At 38.4% G+C, this 19,445-nt stretch overlaps 6 protein-coding genes across 13 annotated transcripts in view; 1 reads left to right on the top strand and 5 right to left on the bottom strand.

Annotated features, from left to right (window-relative positions):
- LOC104748256 (putative serine/threonine-protein kinase) overlaps positions 1-1,516 on the bottom strand; it is a 4,524-nt gene extending 3,008 nt beyond the window's left edge. Inside the window, exons 1-4 of the mRNA XM_010469952.2 lie at positions 1,032-1,516; positions 593-705; positions 283-493; positions 12-175 (exon numbers count right to left, since the gene is read on the bottom strand). Of these exons, the coding sequence (XP_010468254.1) occupies positions 12-175; positions 283-493; positions 593-705; positions 1,032-1,104 (561 nt within the window). The 5' untranslated portion in view covers positions 1,105-1,516. The remainder of the gene's footprint in view (positions 1-11; positions 176-282; positions 494-592; positions 706-1,031) is intronic.
- LOC104747559 (cell wall protein RBR3-like) lies at positions 2,839-6,512 on the bottom strand. Of its 2 annotated transcripts, none has more exons than XM_010469242.2 (6): positions 6,423-6,512; positions 5,246-5,400; positions 4,989-5,154; positions 4,602-4,707; positions 3,502-4,506; positions 2,839-3,261 (listed from the first exon to the last, which is right to left on the bottom strand). In XM_010469242.2, the coding sequence occupies exons 2-6, from the start codon at positions 5,334-5,336 to the stop codon at positions 3,001-3,003; spliced, it is 1,629 nt and encodes a 542-aa protein (XP_010467544.1). In that variant the 5' UTR covers positions 5,337-5,400; positions 6,423-6,512; the 3' UTR covers positions 2,839-3,000. The 2 variants fall into 2 exon arrangements, with proteins under 2 accessions (XP_010467544.1, XP_010467611.1); XM_010469309.2 differs by having other exon boundaries at positions 5,246-5,345; positions 6,423-6,510.
- LOC104745059 (protein yippee-like At3g08990) lies at positions 6,446-8,482 on the bottom strand. Of its 2 annotated transcripts, none has more exons than XM_010469410.2 (6): positions 8,256-8,482; positions 7,509-7,625; positions 7,082-7,125; positions 6,884-6,992; positions 6,741-6,796; positions 6,446-6,624 (listed from the first exon to the last, which is right to left on the bottom strand). In XM_010469410.2, exons 2-6 carry the CDS (start codon positions 7,602-7,604, stop codon positions 6,546-6,548), a joined length of 384 nt encoding a protein of 127 aa, XP_010467712.1. In that variant the 5' UTR covers positions 7,605-7,625; positions 8,256-8,482; the 3' UTR covers positions 6,446-6,545. The 2 variants fall into 2 exon arrangements, with proteins under 2 accessions (XP_010467712.1, XP_010467777.1); XM_010469475.2 differs by lacking the exon at positions 8,256-8,482 and adding an exon at positions 7,873-8,236.
- Positions 8,591-10,475, bottom strand: LOC104747836 (mitochondrial inner membrane protease subunit 2-like). Of its 6 annotated transcripts, none has more exons than XM_010469636.2 (6): positions 10,369-10,475; positions 9,841-10,067; positions 9,673-9,745; positions 9,161-9,320; positions 8,954-9,063; positions 8,591-8,823 (listed from the first exon to the last, which is right to left on the bottom strand). In XM_010469636.2, the coding sequence occupies exons 2-5, from the start codon at positions 9,992-9,994 to the stop codon at positions 8,986-8,988; spliced, it is 465 nt and encodes a 154-aa protein (XP_010467938.1). In that variant the 5' UTR covers positions 9,995-10,067; positions 10,369-10,475; the 3' UTR covers positions 8,591-8,823; positions 8,954-8,985. The 6 variants fall into 6 exon arrangements, with proteins under 6 accessions (XP_010467938.1, XP_010467998.1, XP_010467877.1 ...); XM_010469696.2 differs by having other exon boundaries at positions 9,841-10,047; positions 10,369-10,468; XM_010469575.2 differs by having other exon boundaries at positions 10,350-10,458.
- Positions 10,944-14,146, bottom strand: LOC104747474 (dnaJ protein ERDJ3A). The gene is made up of 7 exons (XM_010469139.2): positions 13,916-14,146; positions 13,597-13,652; positions 13,427-13,500; positions 12,686-13,209; positions 12,201-12,542; positions 11,670-12,023; positions 10,944-11,482 (listed from the first exon to the last, which is right to left on the bottom strand). Exons 1-7 carry the CDS (start codon positions 14,006-14,008, stop codon positions 11,195-11,197), a joined length of 1,731 nt encoding a protein of 576 aa, XP_010467441.1. The 5' UTR covers positions 14,009-14,146; the 3' UTR covers positions 10,944-11,194.
- Positions 14,638-19,440, top strand: LOC104703893 (importin-11). Its single transcript, XM_010419985.2, has 17 exons — positions 14,638-15,003; positions 15,095-15,204; positions 15,349-15,421; positions 15,543-15,604; positions 15,721-15,862; positions 15,990-16,208; positions 16,343-16,409; positions 16,563-16,962; positions 17,409-17,556; positions 17,650-17,810; positions 17,972-18,071; positions 18,392-18,466; positions 18,569-18,703; positions 18,820-18,909; positions 18,993-19,175; positions 19,262-19,366; positions 19,432-19,440. The coding sequence occupies exons 1-17, from the start codon at positions 14,863-14,865 to the stop codon at positions 19,438-19,440; spliced, it is 2,220 nt and encodes a 739-aa protein (XP_010418287.1). The 5' UTR covers positions 14,638-14,862.

Genomic DNA, 19,445 nt, shown 5'->3' with positions numbered 1-19,445 from the left:
AAATCTCCAATCTTGGGAGAAAAGTTTCCGTCTAGTAAGATATTACTGGCCTTGATGTCACGGTGAACAACCTGAGGTTCGACTTCCTCGTGAAGGTAAGCTAAACCTGAAGCCGTCCCAACGCAAATGGCAGCTCGTTTAGACCAATCAAGTGCTACATATTTACTCCTTGAACCTACAAAACTTACTCACACTCAAACAAAATGAGAACAAAAAAAAACAGGACAGAATGGGACTTGGTAGACAAGAATGTGATAGTGGTTTGTAACAAAAGTTCATTACCAAGCAAAGCACTAGCAAGACTGTTGTTCTCAAGATACTCATAGACAAGAATCCGATTGTTCCCTTCAATGCAGCAGCCAATGAGGTTAACAAGGTTAGGATGATGAATGTTGGATATTAAGTTAATCTCAGTCAAGAACTCGCGTGTCCCTTGTTTAGATTCTGCTGATAATGATTTCACAGCTACTTGTGTGCCATCTCTCAAAACTCCCTACAAGATTCAAAACCGTTTTCAACATATCCCCACAATATATATATCAAACATTTTTATAAGGAAACTGTAAAGAGAAGATCATCAAAGTTTAAACACCTTGAAGACAACTCCATAGCCACCACCTCCGATTCTGTTGGTTGGATGAAAACCATCTGTGGCTGATCTTAACGAATTATAAGAAAAGACCCTCACATTGTCGGTGCAAATCTCTGATTCATTCCAAAAGAGAGAGAGAGAGAGAGAGAGAGAGAGAGAGAGAGAGAGAGAGAGAGAGAGAGAGAGAGAATCAAATTCAGTGTCCATGTTCTAATCTAATCTAAAGCAAACGAAATCAAAGAGGAAGCGAGCAAATTGATTTGGTCAACCATTGTCGAATTTTAAAGATTCGATGTATCAGAGTAATGATGACAGGTAAACTAACTTGCACAAGGAAGCCAAAGCCAAAAAGAAACAAATTTGAGATCAAAATTCAAAACCCTAAAAATCAAAGTGAACATTCATCAAATCGTTGTACAGTATTAGTATATATATATACCTTCAGCTTCTCTCTGTCCAAGACGGTCACTGCCTTTGCACTTATCAAGAAGTCCAAAGCAATTACAACGCATCACAACAAACACAGACAACAAAAAATCCTCCGAAAAAAACAGAGGAATATTTCACATAAAGAAACTCAAAATCAAAACCCAACCAAAGAAATAAAGAACCTCAGATATGACCTGTCTCCTCAAAAAAAAAAACTGAATCTGGAAGGTTAATAATAACGATGAGATTGTAGAGAAGAAGAAGAAGAAGAAGAAGATAAAGTGAGGGTTTGTTTATTTGAAAAATTTGCTAGTGGAGGAAATTTTCAAATCGAGTGAATCAAAGAGAAAGACAAACGAGTTTGGGTTTTGTGTGGAGGAGAGTAGTAAAAATGTCAAAACTTAATGGTTGAACATACAAAAAAACAAAACCCAGAAACTATATGAACAGAACAGTAAAAACGCCAAAAGAAAAAAAAAAAAAGTGTAAATCAAATTGTTTCTCGTATTTAATTTGTTGGCTGCTGCTACAAAGGACAGTGACAGGTACACGACGAGACTAAATTTTAAATTATTTATTTATGTTATTTTTCACACGACGACGACGACGACGACGACGACAACGAGACTTTTTATTGATTGATTGGGTTTGCTTTCTGATCTCTCTTTTTTGTTCCCTCCTTCCCGCTTGTGGCAGCTGATAAAGTAATTTAACTAATAAAGTTTTTGATATTACCAAACCAAACTACACGGCACACATTAATTAATTTGACTACGAAGAAGCACTCACTCGCCGTTCATACACTACAGTGGTAGTACAGTGCATTTACGTTGTTTTTTTCTTTTCTCTTAAAAAAAAATGTGAGGTATTTCTTTTTTTGGTGGAAAAAAATAAAAATAAAAAACAAAGAAGACGTCATCAAACTACCATATACTTGACATCATCGTTACGCTGTTATTAGATCATCCCTAAAGAGAAAGATCCAAAACATATATTTAGCTTTTTGATTTCACTTTTACGTGTATTTTATATTTTAATATTTGTTGTCGATTTCAGTCTGAAATTGACTTTCCGATTGGTAGCAAATGACATCATCGTCATTCCACGAAACGCGCCATTATTCTTTTATGTGTATGTGCACCACACACGAATGCAAAATTGAAATAGTCCACGTTGTTGACCATATATTTCATACTATCTTTCCTAGAATCACAGTCAGCGTTATAAAACTTTTAGTATTAAAGTATACGATTTCGGTGAAGTTGTGGCATGTAACTACTTCATTGATTACGCGACTCACACGTAAGTTCTGATCTTTTCATATCTGAACGTGAAGACGATTCACCTAAACCCAAATCCAAATCCTCACAAGTCACAAGGACTTGTCATCATGTAAATTGACTCTAACATAAACCTAAAGAGACAAGTTATGCAGATGTTCCCTTAAGAAAAACCCAAAAGGCCAAAACCATTTATACATGTCTAGCTGCATCCAAAATTATGCTTTTTAGGATTTTTAAATATGTTTATATATACATCTTCTAGAACAAAGGACTGGGTATGTGAAACACTCTTATCATGCGGTCATGCCTCCGGTAGCTTTTATTTGAATTGTGTAATATTCAATGCAAAAGGCTAATTAGAGCGAGTCAATGAACAAAGTGAATATGCCAAGGAAACTCAAGGATCCAAGTTCAGCTGTGGTTAAATCGTTCGTGTCTCCCATTTTTCCTGTGCTCTGTTTTGTTTCTCGATTCCCACTTGTTTCTATAGCTCTAATCGTGAAGATGTTTTTAAAAGCTTAATTAAGGCTTGAATTCAGACACACCCTTTAGCAGTTGCTTTCTGAAAAACATTTATGAAGGAAAAAGGACATCTGACGATACCTGAGTTTCATAAATTTGACGGATCACTTAGAAACACGTAGTTTCAAAAGTGTTGGAACAAAAACACGAACATAGGATATATAATAACATGGGTCAAGATGTGAACTTGGGGAACTGATCTCGCGGAGAAGCATAGCTTCTCTCACTGAGAAGATCATCATTTTCAGCTTCGTTCCCGTCTAAGCATAGAATGTTGATGTTGTCAACACTCGGTTCAGATGAGCTCACGGTGCTGCTTGTGGCCATGGGCGAGCTTGAGACACTAGCCGGCCGACTTCTCACACTGTACATTGATGATGCCGGAACTTTCGTCACAAGCGGCCGGAGATTTCCCGTCATGCCTCGTCTTATATCCTACACACGAAATACCAAAAGTTAACACAATTATTACCGGAAAGAACTTGAGCAAGCACTTTTTTGCAGGTCAAATCCTTGAGCTTGGGCCAATGTTTTATCTATATGGTGAGCTTCTGAGAAACTCTTAACTGAGGATTTTGTTCACTCCCAAGATTAGGTGGATGTTACAGTGAACAAAAGCTCGGTGCTAAGCCAAAAACAGAAAACTTGACCAAATATTTTAAGACGTGATCATACCATATGTCTTAAGGCCATATCTATGGAGCTCTTGGAGAGGTTTCTCCCATATCCAAGGCTGTTAAAAGCGGAGTTAGATTTCCCTGTTCCTCGACCGCCATTCTCAGTTAGCCGCGGTGGGCCTAGTTTCCTCATGTTCACCACTCTCTCAACCATTTTATTACCCATAGCCACAGGGCTCAAGCTATCACTTCCGCTGTTGTTTGCCTTAGCTCGACCACGCACACCTGTTACACTCCCGTTGGTGTTCCCTATAGGAGCCCGACCTCTGGACGGCGAGCAAGATTGCCTTCTTGCATGACTGACGCTGCCACTGGTAGGACCACCTCCACGTTCTATGGAACCCGATCTTGAACCTGGTGCTGAGGCTACTCCAGGTCTGCCTCTTGAAGCTGAGACCGGCCTGTCTGATAAAGTCGTCCTCAGATTCGGTGGGGCTTCTAAAGAGAAACCAGGCATCTCCGGCGGTTTCCACGGCCTGGACGAATTAACAGTAGGAGAAGGAGACGTCCCTCGGGACGGAGCCTTACTGGAAACTATTGATGGACCAGTCGGGGTTGAAGGCCTACGGGTTGGTGTGGCTGGCCTTGATACTGGTTTTTTAGAAGGTGCAGAAGATGGCCGAGTATTCGTATTAGACCGAGTTGGAGTAGCTGATCTCGCTGAACCGGTAGACGTGGTAGTGGTTCGCGGAGCCGACGAGGTAGTGGTTCGCGAAGCCGCCATGGAGGTAGTAGCACGTGCAGCAGTTAAGGTGGCACGTGAGGTGGGTGTTGAGGATCTAGAGGTTGAAGCTCTGGTGGTCACAGGCCTTNAAGCTTTGGTGGTCACAGGACTTGTTGTAGAGGTGGTTGGAGTTGTAGACCTTCTTGTTGGTGTGGAAGGTCTGCTCGCTGACCTTGAGCTACCAGAGGATGATGGTCGCCTGAGTCCAGCTACAGAAGAAGAGCTCGTTTGGGGCTTATTATGGTTCACTGAGACGATCTCTTCACGGCAGTTCCCTAACTACAGAAACAGAACCCAACAAGAGCTTCAATGCTTATAATGACAAAGACAAACGTAAGCTTGGACCAGTTCTATCTAACACGTTTTGTTCATACCCGAGATTTAAGAGCCGTGGGGCGAGAAGTGGGAGCATCGAGCTGATTCATTACGCTTCTATGCGACTCTTTCTCGAACTGTGGCGTGCCTGGTGGAGTTAGAAGCCTGAACAAGAGACAAGAACATCGGACCAATGATCCATGGAAGAAGGAGACATTACACTCTAGCACTAAGCTCAGGTGATGTACAACAAGAAATCATGATGTAAAATGAACCTTAGCTATGCGTAAAAATTTCAATATAATTTGGACAAACTCAATCACTAGAGAACTATATTCCCAAATAAGGATTTTGTTCTTCTAAATTTGGAATGAGCAAAAACAAAAAAACTTGGAATTTTCCTTAAATCGTTTTTTTAGAAAAGGGAACACAAATGGAAACATTACCAATCGTAATCAGACTTTTCATTCTCAGAATACAAGAAGTTCTCGGCGGCGGTTCTCCGGAGAGGATAACGTTGAGACGACGCCGTTTCTGAGACACCAGAAAGCGCCGCAGCCGCAGCCGCAGCAGCCTTCAACGTTTCATTGATACTACTAACATTATCAGATCCTAAAATAGACAGAACCAGATTCAAACACCATTGCCAAGACACACACAAATAAGTATACGTAAAGAGATAGGAGATATATGGTAAACGGACCTGTTAAAAGAGAATCAGCTCTGTGTTCTTTCTCGCGACGACGCATCTCAAGGAACAGAGAGAGTTCTTCGTCTCTGTCGTGAGTCAACATATTTGAAACCTGAGATTGAAAAGCTTTCTGGGTCTCGTGTCCGAACTTGCACAACAACAAAAGTCTCCAAATAAAATAAAAAAGAAGGGATCAATCAGATCTGGAACAGATCACCACACTAAAGGGACCCTTGAGAAAACTTGAACAGCCATCAATGAGGATAATAGGAGGCACTAGTGAACAAAGGACAAGGACCCAAACGGTTTTTTTTTTTAATAAATTGATTCAAAGAGTTGAAGAAGAAGAAGAAGAAGAAGAAGGGAAGAGAGTGGGGTAGATGTTCTATGCTTCTCGACGAGATGTTTTTAGTTTAATGTGTTCAATTTTTTAATACAAAATTCCGATTTCAAACCAGACAACTCTTGGTCGTACCATATACATCTCTTGTTTTTTTCCTCTTAAATAATTGAATATAGTTTTTGAAAGTTTGAACAGAACACGAAGCATAGGGCTCAAAACGCAGAGGAGAGGATCTAAGAAAAACTCACGAGACACGTGTGGAGTGTTTACCCATGAACATGCTATTTAATTACGAAAAAGCCACTTGTGTTCCAAAAAAGTTATTATGGTTAGCTGATGGTTTAAAGTTAAAACTGTTGTAACGGTCTGGCTAAATTTGAAATATTAATTAAGAATACACATACTCGACATTTTTATCTCCCACACTAGATGCGGTGAAATTGAATCCAAGTGTAGAAGTAGGTAGGACAGTAAAAGCATGTCAGACAACCACCAGTGGAAGTAACTTCTTGTAATTAGGATTTCAGAATAAATTAGGATAAAATGGCTAGAAAAGCTCTATCTTTCATTAGTGTTTATTCTTATAGTATATGTATCTTGTTACGAGGAGATGATATGAAAGTAAAAGATATGCATATAGTAAAATTGGTGTGTTTAACTTGGGGATGTATGAGTTGTTACTTGTTAGACATGTCATATCAGTGAATTCTAATCGCACAAAACAATTTTCCTAAAACGATTATAAACTTGATGATATGCATTGTAATATCAAGTTTCAAATTTTATAAAAACTATTTTAGCTTTCTTATATTAATATGAATATTTGGTTTCTTTTTGTACGCTTACCCGAAAAAATGTCGATTTTAATCCCCAGCGAGTTTGCTGGTCACCGATAGTCTATAAGAAGGGAATGACCACTAGCCAAAGTAGTTCCCATGGGGCCGCAAAATTAAAAGAGAATCCATTTTCTTATTCTTCGTCGCTTCCAATCATAGGCTCGTCCTCGTCCACGTCGTATCCACCTCCATCGGGTCCAAGCACCTTAAACCTGGCCACATTGGTTACACAACATCCCCATTAAGCCAAATCACTTGAATCATTCTGTGATTTTTCTTTGTATTTGTATTTGGTATTTGACAGAAACTAAGACGTCAAAAATAGAACCTTTCTATGATGAATTTTCCTTCCTTGTACTTCTGAGACTTCTCGTATGCAATTTCCTGCGGGAGAAAATGAGAGTTAGGGATCAAAGAACCAATCATAAAGAAAGTAAGTTGTTAACAAGTATGAGTTTTGGAGTCTTGTACGTATTTCCAGCCGACAAGAGAGCCACAGCTAACACAGAAGATGTCAGCAACAGTGTGCCAACCAGTCATCATTACGCGATGCTCCTTCTCTCCAACAGTCACATTGACACTAGGAATTCAAAAAGGGCTTGCTCAAATAAATAAAGAAACCATATCACAATTCCTTGTATGAACAAAATCCTTATATGTAGTACTTACACATTGTCGAAAAGATAAGCCCTTCCATGCTTGCAGTGAAATGACTGGAAACAAAACAAACACAAATCAGGTAGCAGTTTGATCAATTAAGGAACATTAATCGCACAGTAGAAACACAAGTATGGACACAAATCATGGTGTGTTTGATCAGTTCAACTCAATAACTACAAAACAAGAATTAGCATGTCAATACAAGAGCATGAATTGATAAATTAGTAACTGACTGGTAAATTTCCATTTCCCATTATCAGTATGAAACTGTAATTGATCGTCACTCAAATTTTAGAACAAAAACATAACCTCTGAAAACATGTATATTCTACAAACACAAGTGTATTAGAGCAAAGCAAGCTAGAGCAAAGTTGAACTGTAGGAACATCAATTGTGCGTGCAAAAGAGGAAGTAGTAAAGGTTAGAAGAAACGAACCTTAGAGATAAGATCATTAGTAAGAGCGAAATGAGTCTGACAATGTTTGCAGCTATAAACCAGTCCTTCGAGGTTGATCACAAATAATCTTCCCATTTCGTAACAAACCCACCTTACCTGAAAAATTAATACCAACCAACAGATCTCCAATTCCGTCACAGATCTTGACAATAATCAATTGAAGGATGCTAAGCAAAAAAACAAACAACTGAAAGATTCTGATCCCAACAGGCTATTAAAAATGTAAAGGGACATCGATTGAACAGAGAAATTAAAAAAAAAAAAAAAAATCACACTGAAACCAAAACCACAAACAACCGAGAAATTTTCTCAGAACTTGATGAAGAACATCAAGAGAAATTACCAGAAAATAGTTTGCCTTTGACGATATAACAACATTAAATATTTGGTATAAAATGGAGAAAAAAAAAAAAAAAGGAGGACAGCGTTAATCTCGAGACGGAAAAAAAGCTTTGATCAAAATGTCAAATGGAAAAAAAGGGTAACGAAATCGAAATAGTAGTAGTAACTAGGAAACTTGCGTAGCTCGCAAGATGCCCAGTGGAGGAAAAAAGTAGGAGAGAGAAACGAAAATAAAGAGACGAAGAAGATCTCCCAGAGATTTTCCCAGCCCAAGAAAAAAATATATATTCCGCAGAAGACGAGAGAGAAAATTCGTACGACACTGAAATTTGAGAAATCAACAAAAAAAAAAAAAAAAATCCCAGAAAGTGGAATTGATCTTACCCCGAAGGAGGAGAAAAGCCAGACAGAGAGAGCAAAGGGAAGGTTTCGAATTTTCCATGCATTTATGTTTATTTATATATATATATATATATTAGTAAATTGAATTTAATTGACAAAAAAATAGAGAGCCAAGGGGGCTACTATTAGTTTTAGCTCTACGGCCCATGATGGCCTTTATTCTTCTAGGGAAATTAAATTAAGGAATTTAATCACACAGTTAACCCGTGGCAATAGTAATATTCCCACAGAGTCTTTAAGATGGGTCTAGGTTTTTCACTGATAGTGTTCGAGCCAGCTAGCAAACCGGAGCCACAATCAGGCTAAAAAGTACTGTATGAGCTAAAACCATTGTTCCAATACAAGAATGTGTTCATTTGTTTGTTATCATTGAGACGTGATGACTTTAATTCTGATTTGAGATTGAAAATATATATGTAACTTTTTAAGAGAAAAATGTGAATTTTGAGAGTTCCTCATTAAAGAATCTTGAGGAACAATGTAGACGAATTTTGGATTCTGACTAGATCCCAATTGAGACACCAGACAAATTTGTGAACGAGGAGGAGTCCTACATTGTATTAAAAACAAAGGGTGAAAAAAACGAGATTTCAATCTTTTTGTTTAACCATTCTTTGGTATAAAACAGATTCCTCAACAGTGAAGAAGGGAGTTTTCTTTTGGAAGATGAAGAAACGTACCTTCTCATTCTCCTTCTTCTTCTCAATTAGCTTTATCGACCAATCTTGCTTACTCTTTGAGGAGGCCACACCACACGGGTGACCCGTCCTCGAATTAAACCCAAAGGAATCTGCCAAACAAGTTTATCCACATCAGTATCATCATATCCATCATCTACATTCAAATTCTACGTTAATATGTTAGGGGTCTGTAAGCAGAGGACTTACAGGGCCAAAGGTTCGTGAGTCTAAACTGGAATATTTGTTATCTCCTTCTACCCAACAATGACCTTCTGGGACTCTGATCACATCCCGAGAACTACTTATCCATTCGCCAGGCATTCCCACTATCCTCTTTATGTATCTATCCCTAAAATTTGTCGGAGAGCTGCCAGAGAGATGCAGTTTACATTGTCAGGAGCTCAATGATTTATGTCAAAATATATACCTTAAAACACGTAGAACACAATGTCAGAGGAACATTACGAAAAAAAAATGAGACCTTAAAAGAGCCAGAAAAACTGACCCTTTTGAAGCAAAAGACAAAGACGAGAATCCAAAGAGTTAAAAATATCATAGCCAAATATTTAGACTACATTGTATCAAAAGTACAGTTTCTTAGGGCCATGTCCAGAGATTGAATAGGAGACTAACATGTAATCAACTAATACTCATTATATAGCTTTCTACTCTTGTCAAAGGATGACTCAAAAGTGGTTTGGCCATTAGAAGGAACATACCTGAACACTACAACATCACCACGCGCAAACTTGTAATCCTTGAGGCAAAATTTGTCCACAAGTACATAATCATCTGCACCAACAATTGAACATCTAATTAGAAAAGAAGAATGGGCCAAAAAAATGCAAGAGTCTACTTTAAACCAGTTTTGGCAAAAGGACACTAACCTAAAAAAGAATTTTTCTGGGGATTCATTGTCGGAGACATGGAATCTCCTCTCACCGGAACAACGCTACAACATCTATCTGAAATGGTAAGCCCTATGATACCTCCAGCGAATGATTTCTTTGCCACTTCCCATAACAGTTTCTGGATTCCCATGTCCAAGATGGCCTACCTTAATATGTGATTCTCAGCAACAGGCATAGAACCATCTGCTCCAGAGTTGATAGACCTTTTAAATATAATGTTTGTCAATACAAAATGACATAATCTATCAATTGCATCTTACAATAATCTTGTATAATTCCCAATCCAAACGAGACCCAATACAATTATATCAAACTGAAACACGACAGACTAATCTATGCTATGCTAATCATAGTATTTGTCAAGCAGTTCATGAACCGATCTTGTGAATCTAATCTTAATCTATGCTGATCTAAGTGAACTAAACCTAATCGATTCATGGAACTGAGAGGATTAAATTTGAAAACCTGGAGGAAGAAAATGAGACCTGTGTGTGACACAGCTACCTGCAAATCGAATTTGCGAAAGTATGACAGCAGAACCAGAGCTCGCGACCCAATGCGAAGAAGAATCAGGGTTTCTCTTTTGCTCAAAAATCAACACTCGCTTTTAATTTGTCTACAAGGTTTAGCTAAAACCATAAACCGGCCGGTTCGACCAAGAAATTTGGGTCGCGGATTTTATGTGGTTTTTTTTTTTTTTCTGGTTAACACTATTAATGTCGATCGTTGGATTCTCGGTCTAAAGTCCCTAACCCAACTTGAGGCTTGAGCATATAAAAGAAGAGAGGTAGATTCTCAAATTCTCAATATGTGATGGTTTGCGTTATCACACTCTGCCTGGTATTTGAAGTATCGAACCAAACTCAATTTATCTCCGGAGGACTTTAAACATGAATCTGTGTGTTAAGCTCAAGGATGCTCGATGGTTTCTTCCTGTGTTAATATCTCTGGCAAAAACTTTGTGAACTTGAATATTGGAATATTTCGCTTATGCAAAAGCTTTAAGACCTGATTGTGTATACTATATACATTTTTGGCTACACTGGTTTGGTGTCTTCTATCTCTTCTACACAGCTGGCTTTTTGTGGTTTTAGGTAACGAGAGTATTTTATGCTATTACATTACATAGAACTCGATACAATATGCAATTTAATTAGAGCCCTATAAAACTATATTTACTGTATCTTGTTAATACACTTCTCTGCAGACTGCACGTACAATAATTGATCTTCAAAAGTAGCTTGCAACACAGGAAACGTGAAAAAGAACCGTCTTCTCTCCTCCGAAATGATGTACATCTCTGAAACTAATGACTGATGAAAAAGACCCTTCATTTGATCTGAGGTTTCTGTCTTGTCTTCGTGAACTGTATGTCTCCATTAAGAACAGCTGCTACGAATTTCTCAACTTCCTCCATGGTCATATCGCCTTTGAATGTAGCAAACTTACCTCGTCGAGGCTTGTACGCTATTAGGAGTTTATCGGAAGTTTTGAACTCTGATTTGTCAAGTGAGCTCAAGAACGACGATTGTTTTGCTGCGTCTACAAGCGAATAGGATACTGTATCCTGAGAACCAGTGGTTGAAGCTTGTCGTCGAGACAATGATTTCTGGGATACCTGGACAACGAATAGAACCACAGAATTATTGACCTTCAAGTCAAAGAACCAAAAAAGCAACGGCTTGAAGAAAACACCGCAACTCAAGTAGTTTGTTTCCACTTGCTCACTACCCCAGCATTGTGTTCAGCTATCATACTAGGCTAAAGGCCGAATATATAAAGTAAAGGTAAGAAAATATTCTTACCTGGGACAATATTGACTGCAACTTTTCTTTACCATGTGAAGATCTGAAGGCACCAATGATACAAACAGGAATGTTCTCCCCACATATGGAGTCAAAATTTGATCTCAAGAGAAGAGGTACCCTTTCTAAAGACTCGCTCTCTGTTTGGCTGGACTGACTTTTAGAAGAGACTTTCTTGTTCTTTTTCTCAAATCCTTCTAGCAATTTACCAATTTCCTGCACAGCTGATTTCAGATTTTTCACAGTGATACCTGTTTTCAGGACTTGCTTCTCTCCATTCGATAACCAGCCAACTATTGCTGGAAAGGCGTCAACCCCCAACTTACGAATCTTTGGATCAGAAGTATCATGGACCTACAAGATCATGGAAAAACTAAGCTTTAGAGAATAACTCTTCCCTCAAGTAAACATAATGAAGCTTAAATCTGTTGACGCGGATCACCCATAAGTTCTAGGACCAGCAGATTTACAGAAACAACAACGGTAGGAATATAGATATAAGTGGAAGTTAATAGCCAAAATATAACAAACCTCTGTGTTGTAAAAGACAAAGCGTCCATTGTACAAGCCACTAAGAACACGCCAAATGACAGGAGTGTCTTTCTTTGTTGACAGAAGCATAACTGTAGGAGTCCTTTCAGAGCTAACAGCAGAGACATCGAATGTATTCAGGTCAATTCTTTTTGAGAATCTCGGCAGATGTTCTTGGCAAAAGCTCTTCACCTTCTTTGAAACAAGCTCTTCAGTATATTCTGCTAAGGTAGCTTTGCCACTTGATGTGTATGAATAAACAAACAACCTTGGAGCCCTACGAGGAACTATGCCAAGTTGTTTGCAAAGAGAGGACTCTGTTTCACAATTTATACGCCCAACCTGAAACATAAAAATTAATCAACGTAAACAACCCAAAACAGAAAACATGAGATCAATCATGTTCACAATAACCATATTAACCTTTACTTCTAAAACCAATAACACAAAAAAACAGGAATCAAGAAACTCGACAATTGATTTACCTTTATAGCTCCTTGCAATGCCTCAGAAACTTCCTCTATATTCGATTCATGGTACTGAGTTCCCCTTTGAGATGGAAGATACGACAGCACAAGCCAAGTCATCCCTTGGTCCAAAACTTCCTTCTTATAGACCTGAGAATTTATTGTTCTGATAGTTGCTGCCGTACCACTCTTTGATCTAGATTCAGACTTGGATGATGAGCTGCCAAAGCCACCAAACTGATCCTTTCCTTTAGAACTACCGCCAGAAAACATGTTAAAGATATCATCCATCCCAAACCCAAAGGAGTTTTCACTAGGACCCCCGAACGAGAAAGAAAACGATTTGGAGCCTCCCCCACCACCCATATTTTGCCATCCACCACCACCTGGCCCTCCAAAATTAAAACCCCCACCACTTGAGGAGTATGAATAGCCACCACCATTACCTCCGGGAAAACCCGAGTCGAATCCAGGCTGTCCTTTCTCATCTCCATAAAGATCATAGTTTTTCCTCTTCTTTTCATCAGATAAGATCTCATAAGCTGTTACACAAAAATCAGGGTCAGTTTAAAGCTTTTCAAAGAAATAAGAACATAAAACTAACACATGACCACAAAGCAAGAACAGTCTTATATAATGTAGAAAAAGATTCATTTACAGAAGCCCTCAAACTTACATTAGCAATATAGCTACAACACACAAAAGATATTTATCCATGGAATAACAAAGGAGATGCTAGGACTGAAATTAGATACCCACCATTGTTAATCTCAGCAAACTTCTCCTGAGCACCCTTATTTTTGTTTTTGTCTGGGTGATATTTCAAAGATAGCCTACAAAGGAAAAAAATCACAAGCTACATAAGTACTTGTGTTGATCATTCACTCAATTTCTCAAATCAATGACTAGAAAAAAACAAGGGTGCGTACTTGTGGAAAGCTTTCTGGATCTCACGCTGCTTTGCATCCCTAGATACTCCAAGAACCTGAGAAGATACAAATACAACGTATAAATTTTATCTGCAGAAATAAATTAACAATGGTGAAAGACTTAAGCAAAACCTAATCAATCAATCGATTTCTCTAAAAAAAAAAGAATGATCATCGATTTTCACTAATACTCGAAACCCGTCAGAGCGAACAGAGACAGAAACCTTCAATTAAATTAGGAATCACCAGGCCCAATTCACAATCTCCATCCCTAACCAAGAGTCAAGTCATGAAATTGAAAAAAAGAAAATGCTGGTACCTTATAAGGATCAGCGCTTTTCGCTTCCGCATTCAACAACAAAAGTGTTGACACAACAAGAACAACAGATATCGCCAATCTTGTTCTCACCATTTTCGAAAGTGTAAACCTCTGAATCTCTCTTCTTCTCTTTTTTTCTTTGTCAACGGATCTTCGTCTTCGTTTTCGTCTTCTTCTAAGCGGTTTCTATTATCCACGGAGCTCGACGCTTCGGGAAATATCGAGAAGAGAACGTTCCCCATTAAATAGGTTCACTGGTTTTAAAGAAGAAAAGAGATATTTCTAGAGTGACCTTTCTATTCTTATATAATTTATAATGTCTCCCATATTTATTATTTGTACAATATGACAATCAATATTCGTTATCTAGATTAAGAAACTGATGGGGGAAATTAGTCACTACAAAAACTATTAGGGCTATTTTGTATTTTCAGAAAATAAATTATGGTTGCTTCCCGTTCTCAATTTAAGGCGGGGTATCATACGTGGCAAATTTGATGCATTCCCACGTATCTCGACCAATAAGATTTTAGCAAGCGAACCCGATCTTTGTTTCGATTGTGCTCACGCGCGCCATCAAAATCACGCGCTATAATAGTTTGGGCTTATCAGGCCCAACATGCTGTAATTAGCCCAAAAACATAAGCCTCCGGTTACGTGATCGGAGTCCGATCAGACGACGGTAAGTATTTTTATTTTCTTCGGCTGTGAAAAAAAAAAAAGAGAAGAAAACAATTTCCCTGTTGACTGTCACATTAATGTTTTGAAGAGCATGAGAGAGGTTGAAAGACGGAGAAAGCAGACGATCTTTTTTTCCTTCTCTTCTCTGTCTTTTACACTAGCTTCGCTTTTTTTCCTCCGCCGTGAGATTTTATTATCGTCGTTCGTAACAAACCCCTAGGGTTCATCGTCGACGCTTGATTAGGTCAAGGATTTCGTCGGATCTGATGGCGTTGTCGGCTTCCGATTTGCCGGCTATGTACACGCTACTAGCTAATTCAATGAGCGGTGACGAGAATGTTCGACGGCCGGCGGAGGCGGCTCTATCTCAGTCGGAGAGTAGACCTGGATTCTGTTCTTGCCTCATGGTATCGTTTCTAATCTGTTATGTTTCTTGTGGTTTCTGCTAATGTCGCTTGATTTTTACTCCGCTCATTTGCTCTCTCGGTCTGGTTGTAGGAAGTGATTGCATCCAAGGATTTGGTTTCACATGTGGACGTTCGATTGATGGCCTCTGTATATTTCAAGAACAGTATCAACCGTCATTGGAAGAGCAGACGAAATTCATGGTAACTTCAGCTTCTTTCTGGGAATTTTTCTGATAATTCTGATTAGCTGGCTGGTTTAAATTCTTAGATTTGTAATGGTGCTAGCTCTGCAAAGTTACTGCCCTATTTGGTAGGTGTTGACACTCTTTCTGGCAATTTTTGCAGCAGTATGAGCAACGAGGAAAAGAGTCATCTGAGGCAGAAGTTATTGTCTCACTTGAGAGAAGAGAACTACCAGGTGATGTAACATTTTGCTTTGTTTGTTGATTACTGGTTCTGATTTGTTTTCCTTAACTTACACCATCGAAAGACATGTATTTTGTAATCGTATCTATCTGAATTTGTTTGCTTTATGGCAGATTGCGGAAATGTTGGCTGTTCTCATATCGAAGATAGCCCGCTTCGATTATCCTAGGGAATGGTCAGCATTTTCACTTCATAATCTATGTTAACTGCACAGTATCTTCCTTGATTTTCTGAGTTTTTGCATTGATTCTCTTAGCAAAATAAATTGTTTTTCATGCTTCATGATGTCAGGCCTGACCTCTTTTCGGTACTAGCTCAACAGCTTCACTCAGCTGACGTTCTTGCTTCTCACAGAATCTTTCTGATTCTTTTTCGAACCTTAAAGGAATTGTCCACTAAACGTCTCACTGCAGATCAGAGAACCTTTGCTGAGGTGTGTCTGCTACTAACATCGTCCCCTTATCAAATTTCTTTCTCCTCTTGCATGAATTTATTGCTGGACCAAAGCTTGGTTTTTTTTGCTTTAGTAAAGGATAAGGTTCAGTTTAATTTGTTGGCAGATCTCGTCGCAATTCTTCGACTTTAGTTGGCACCTTTGGCAAACTGATGTCCAAACAATTATACATGGCTTTTCAACAATGGCTCAGAGCTATGGTTCAAATAATGCTGAGCAGCATCACGATGAGCTTTTTCTGACTTGCGAGAGGTGGTTTTTATGTTTGAAAATAGTGCGGCAACTCATAATTTCAGGATTTCAAAGCGATGCCAAATGTATACAGGTTGATACACTATTCTTTTTTCTTGACTCATTAGTTCATTATTACATTCACCTTCAGCTATGTCTCTTCTATGGATGGTATATTTTCACCCAAGTATGTGTTTTGTTAATATACAGCTAACTCTTTTCTCTCAGGAGATACCACCAGTGAAAGAAGTCTCTCCTGCGCTTTTGAAGGCGGTTCAGTCCTTTCTTCCATATTGTGAGTTTTTTGTAGTGTTGGACACTCTTTTTTCATGCATATGACAAAAGCACCTAGAAGTCTGTATCGAGGAAAATTTTATCCCTTTCCTCGCTTCATCCTGTCACCACACATATATATGCTTTTGCTAACTTGTGTGGAGTCTCCATGCAGATTCATCTTTTCGGAATCGAGATCCTAAATTCTGGGAGTTTGTAAAGAAGGCATGTGTTAAGCTGATGAAAGTGTTAGGCGCTATTCAAAGTAGACATCCTTATTCGTTTGGAGATAAATGTTCTCTTCCAGTCGTAGTGGATTTCTGCTTAAACAAGATAACTGACCCTGAACAAGAATTGTTGCCGTTTGAAGATTTTTTTATTCAGTGTATGGTGATGGTGAAATCTGTGCTTGAATGTAAAGAATACAAGCCAAGTCTAACTGGTCGTGTGATGGATGAAAATGGAGTTACATTTGAGCAGAGGAAGAAGAATGCTTCAAGCACAGTTAGTGGCATTGTGACTTCACTTTTACCCAATGAAAGGATAGTTCTTTTGTGCAACATACTAGTGAGAAGGTAACACTAACCAATGATAAGACATATGAATTCAAATTATTTGGTTTTTCTTACTTATCAAACTGTGGCCCTGTCAATTTCATATTGTTTGATGCCTTAGTTATTTTTAAGCTAATTTGATAGAACAGAAATCCAAAAAATAATGAGCTGGGGTAATTTTGTGTACCCATAGGGATCTTGTTGCTGTACATCTATGTATCTCTGTTCTCCGTCTCTTCGCCTAAAAGTTGCTAAGCATGGAATATATGAGAAGGCGTTACCATTGGGACCTGGTCGATTTAGTTTGATATATATTTGCATACATTAAGTCATTTGTTTTAGTGTGAACTGTGATGCTGTCATGTAGTTACACCTCCATTCAATCACCATTCTTGATTCTCTGGTCATTGCATGAATGATGCATGGAAGAAAAGTTTGCTGAAATATAACCATCAACTTTTGAACAGGTATTTTGTTCTAACAGCAAGTGACCTAGAGGAGTGGTACCAGAACCCCGAGTCCTTTCATCATGAGCAGGACATGATTCAGTGGACAGAGAAATTGAGGCCTTGTGCTGAAGCTCTATATATGGTTTTGTTTGAGAACTACAGCCAAGTAAGTAGCAAATAATCCTGTTCTGGAAAGTTTACTAATTGATATAGCGTCATAAATGATGCTTATTCGTTCTGTCTCCATCATTGCGAGCAGCTGCTAGGACCTATTGTTGTGTCCATCCTTCAAGAAGCAATGAATAATTGTCCCCCTTCAGTTACTGAAATAACTCCTGCACTGCTTCTTAAAGATGCGGCATATGCTGCTACTGCATATGTCTACTATGAGCTCTCGAATTATCTTAATTTCAGAGATTGGTATGCTCTAGATCTTCTAATGTCTGGATTTTTTTTTCATCTCTTCTTAACGTTGCTGTGTCTTGAACCTTCATATTGCCAGCCAGCAGAATGTGACAGAAGTTTTTGATTAGTTAAGTAATTACTGTGCCCTTCTTAATGATCGGATGATTTGTCTGCAGGTTTAATGGTGCTCTATCCCTTGAGCTCTCAAATGACCATCCAAATAGGCGTATCATCCACCGAAAAGTTGCTATGATATTGGGACATTGGGTTTCAGAGGTACTGTTGTTTTACTCCGGTTTACCGTGTTTATGCAGCTAAGTTTGACAAGAGGCTTCGGAGGAAATTGTATCTTAATTAAATTGCATCAGATTATAACATAATTTGTAAATGACATAATATCTTGTCCATAAGTTGATTCAATGAGGGGTAATCATCTAAAAGGCAGAATTTTATTGGTTAATTGTAACAAATGGCTATTAGGATTAGTTAACCTGTTGGTTTATATGTTATCTTCTCTACCCTAGTTTTCGTTAAATTATATTTTGGTTGAAAAATGGTTGCCTAATGGTATATGGTTCATGATAACAACCTTTCAGATTAAAGAAGACACAAAAAGAGCAGTTTATTGTTCGTTGATCAAATTGTTGCAAGACAATGACCTCGCTGTCAAGGTAATTTTGTTTTTGTATTTCTTTCTTGCATTAAGGACGCATTCTCTTCCTTCCTTTTTATCTGTGTTGACGACCTCTGAGATCGTCTGTTTACTTATGTAGCTGGCAGCTAGTAGGTCATTATGCTTACATGTCGAGGATGCGAATTTTTCGGAGCAAAATTTTCTTGATCTTCTTCCTGTCTGTTGGGAATCATGTTTTAAAATGGTTGAGGAAGTTCAAGAATTTGATTCAAAGGTACTTGATGCAGCTGCCTCAAAGTCATTATAGCACTCCATTCTTGCCATCATGCTTCCTTTAATGACTCATAGAACTCTTTCTCTTTACCTATAACTATCCTTTCTTTTTCTCAGGTTCAAGTTCTGAACTTGATTTCTACTCTGATTGGCCATGTTAGTGAAGTCATTCCGTACGCACAAAAGTTGGTGCAATTCTTCCAGAAGGTATGATAGCATTCTTTCTGGGTTTGTTTGTTCTTGCTTGGTGCACAAATGTCTTACTATCTATGTGTTTGACTTAAGAGCAGGTTTGGGAGGAATCTTCTGGTGAAAGCCTTCTACAGATTCAGCTTCTTGTCGCACTGCGGAATTTTGTGATTGCACTTGGTTATCAGTCTCCCATTTGCTATAGTATACTGCTCCCAATACTCCAAAAGGGCATTGACATAAATAGCCCTGATGCACTCAACCTTCTGGAGGATAGCATGGCAGTAAGTTTTCACTCTATAAAATATTTTCCTTTTTCTCTGCTGATATAAATGCGCTATATATAATTGACACTACTCTACATTTGCAGTTATGGCAAACCACACTTTCCTATGCTCCGATGATGGTGCCCCAGCTATTATTATGCTTCCCCTATATGGTGGAGATCATTGAAAGAAGTTTTGATCATTTACAGGTTAGTGTTTAAGTTTTCAAGGAGTTTTCTGATTCATTAATGACCTATAATATATGTGTGTTCAGATTTACTGAAACAT

This window comes from Camelina sativa, chromosome 1, assembly GCF_000633955.1.
Source record: "Camelina sativa cultivar DH55 chromosome 1, Cs, whole genome shotgun sequence".
Classification (NCBI taxonomy): domain Eukaryota; kingdom Viridiplantae; phylum Streptophyta; class Magnoliopsida; order Brassicales; family Brassicaceae; genus Camelina; species Camelina sativa.
The sequence above is the reverse complement of the archived record's forward strand: the minus strand, read 5'-3'. Positions and strand labels throughout refer to the sequence as shown.

Excerpts from the sequence above, each read along its gene's own strand:
- LOC104745059 (XM_010469410.2), bottom strand. The coding sequence starts at position 7,604 with ATGGGAAGATTATTTGTGATCAACCTCGAAGGACTGGTTTATAGCTGC. Across the intron at positions 7,126-7,508 it reads CTAATGATCTTATCTCTAAG|TCATTTCACTGCAAGCATGG; the intron begins GTTCGTTTCTTC and ends TTTTGTTTCCAG. Across the intron at positions 6,625-6,740 it reads GGAAAATTCATCATAGAAAG|GTTTAAGGTGCTTGGACCCG; the intron begins GTTCTATTTTTG and ends CAATGTGGCCAG.
- LOC104747836 (XM_010469636.2), bottom strand. The coding sequence starts at position 9,994 with ATGGGAATCCAGAAACTGTTATGGGAAGTGGCAAAGAAATCATTCGCT. Across the intron at positions 9,746-9,840 it reads CCAGAAAAATTCTTTTTTAG|ATGATTATGTACTTGTGGAC; the intron begins GTTAGTGTCCTT and ends TTGTTGGTGCAG. Across the intron at positions 9,321-9,672 it reads GGTGATGTTGTAGTGTTCAG|CTCTCCGACAAATTTTAGGG; the intron begins GTATGTTCCTTC and ends TCTCTCTGGCAG.
- LOC104747474 (XM_010469139.2), bottom strand. The coding sequence starts at position 14,008 with ATGGTGAGAACAAGATTGGCGATATCTGTTGTTCTTGTTGTGTCAACA. Across the intron at positions 13,501-13,596 it reads ATCCAGAAAGCTTTCCACAA|GCTATCTTTGAAATATCACC; the intron begins GTACGCACCCTT and ends TTTCCTTTGTAG. Across the intron at positions 11,483-11,669 it reads TGCAGTCAATATTGTCCCAG|GTATCCCAGAAATCATTGTC; the intron begins GTAAGAATATTT and ends TTCGTTGTCCAG.
- LOC104703893 (XM_010419985.2), top strand. The coding sequence starts at position 14,863 with ATGGCGTTGTCGGCTTCCGATTTGCCGGCTATGTACACGCTACTAGCT. Across the intron at positions 16,410-16,562 it reads TCAGTCCTTTCTTCCATATT|ATTCATCTTTTCGGAATCGA; the intron begins GTGAGTTTTTTG and ends GTCTCCATGCAG. Across the intron at positions 17,811-17,971 it reads TATCTTAATTTCAGAGATTG|GTTTAATGGTGCTCTATCCC; the intron begins GTATGCTCTAGA and ends ATTTGTCTGCAG.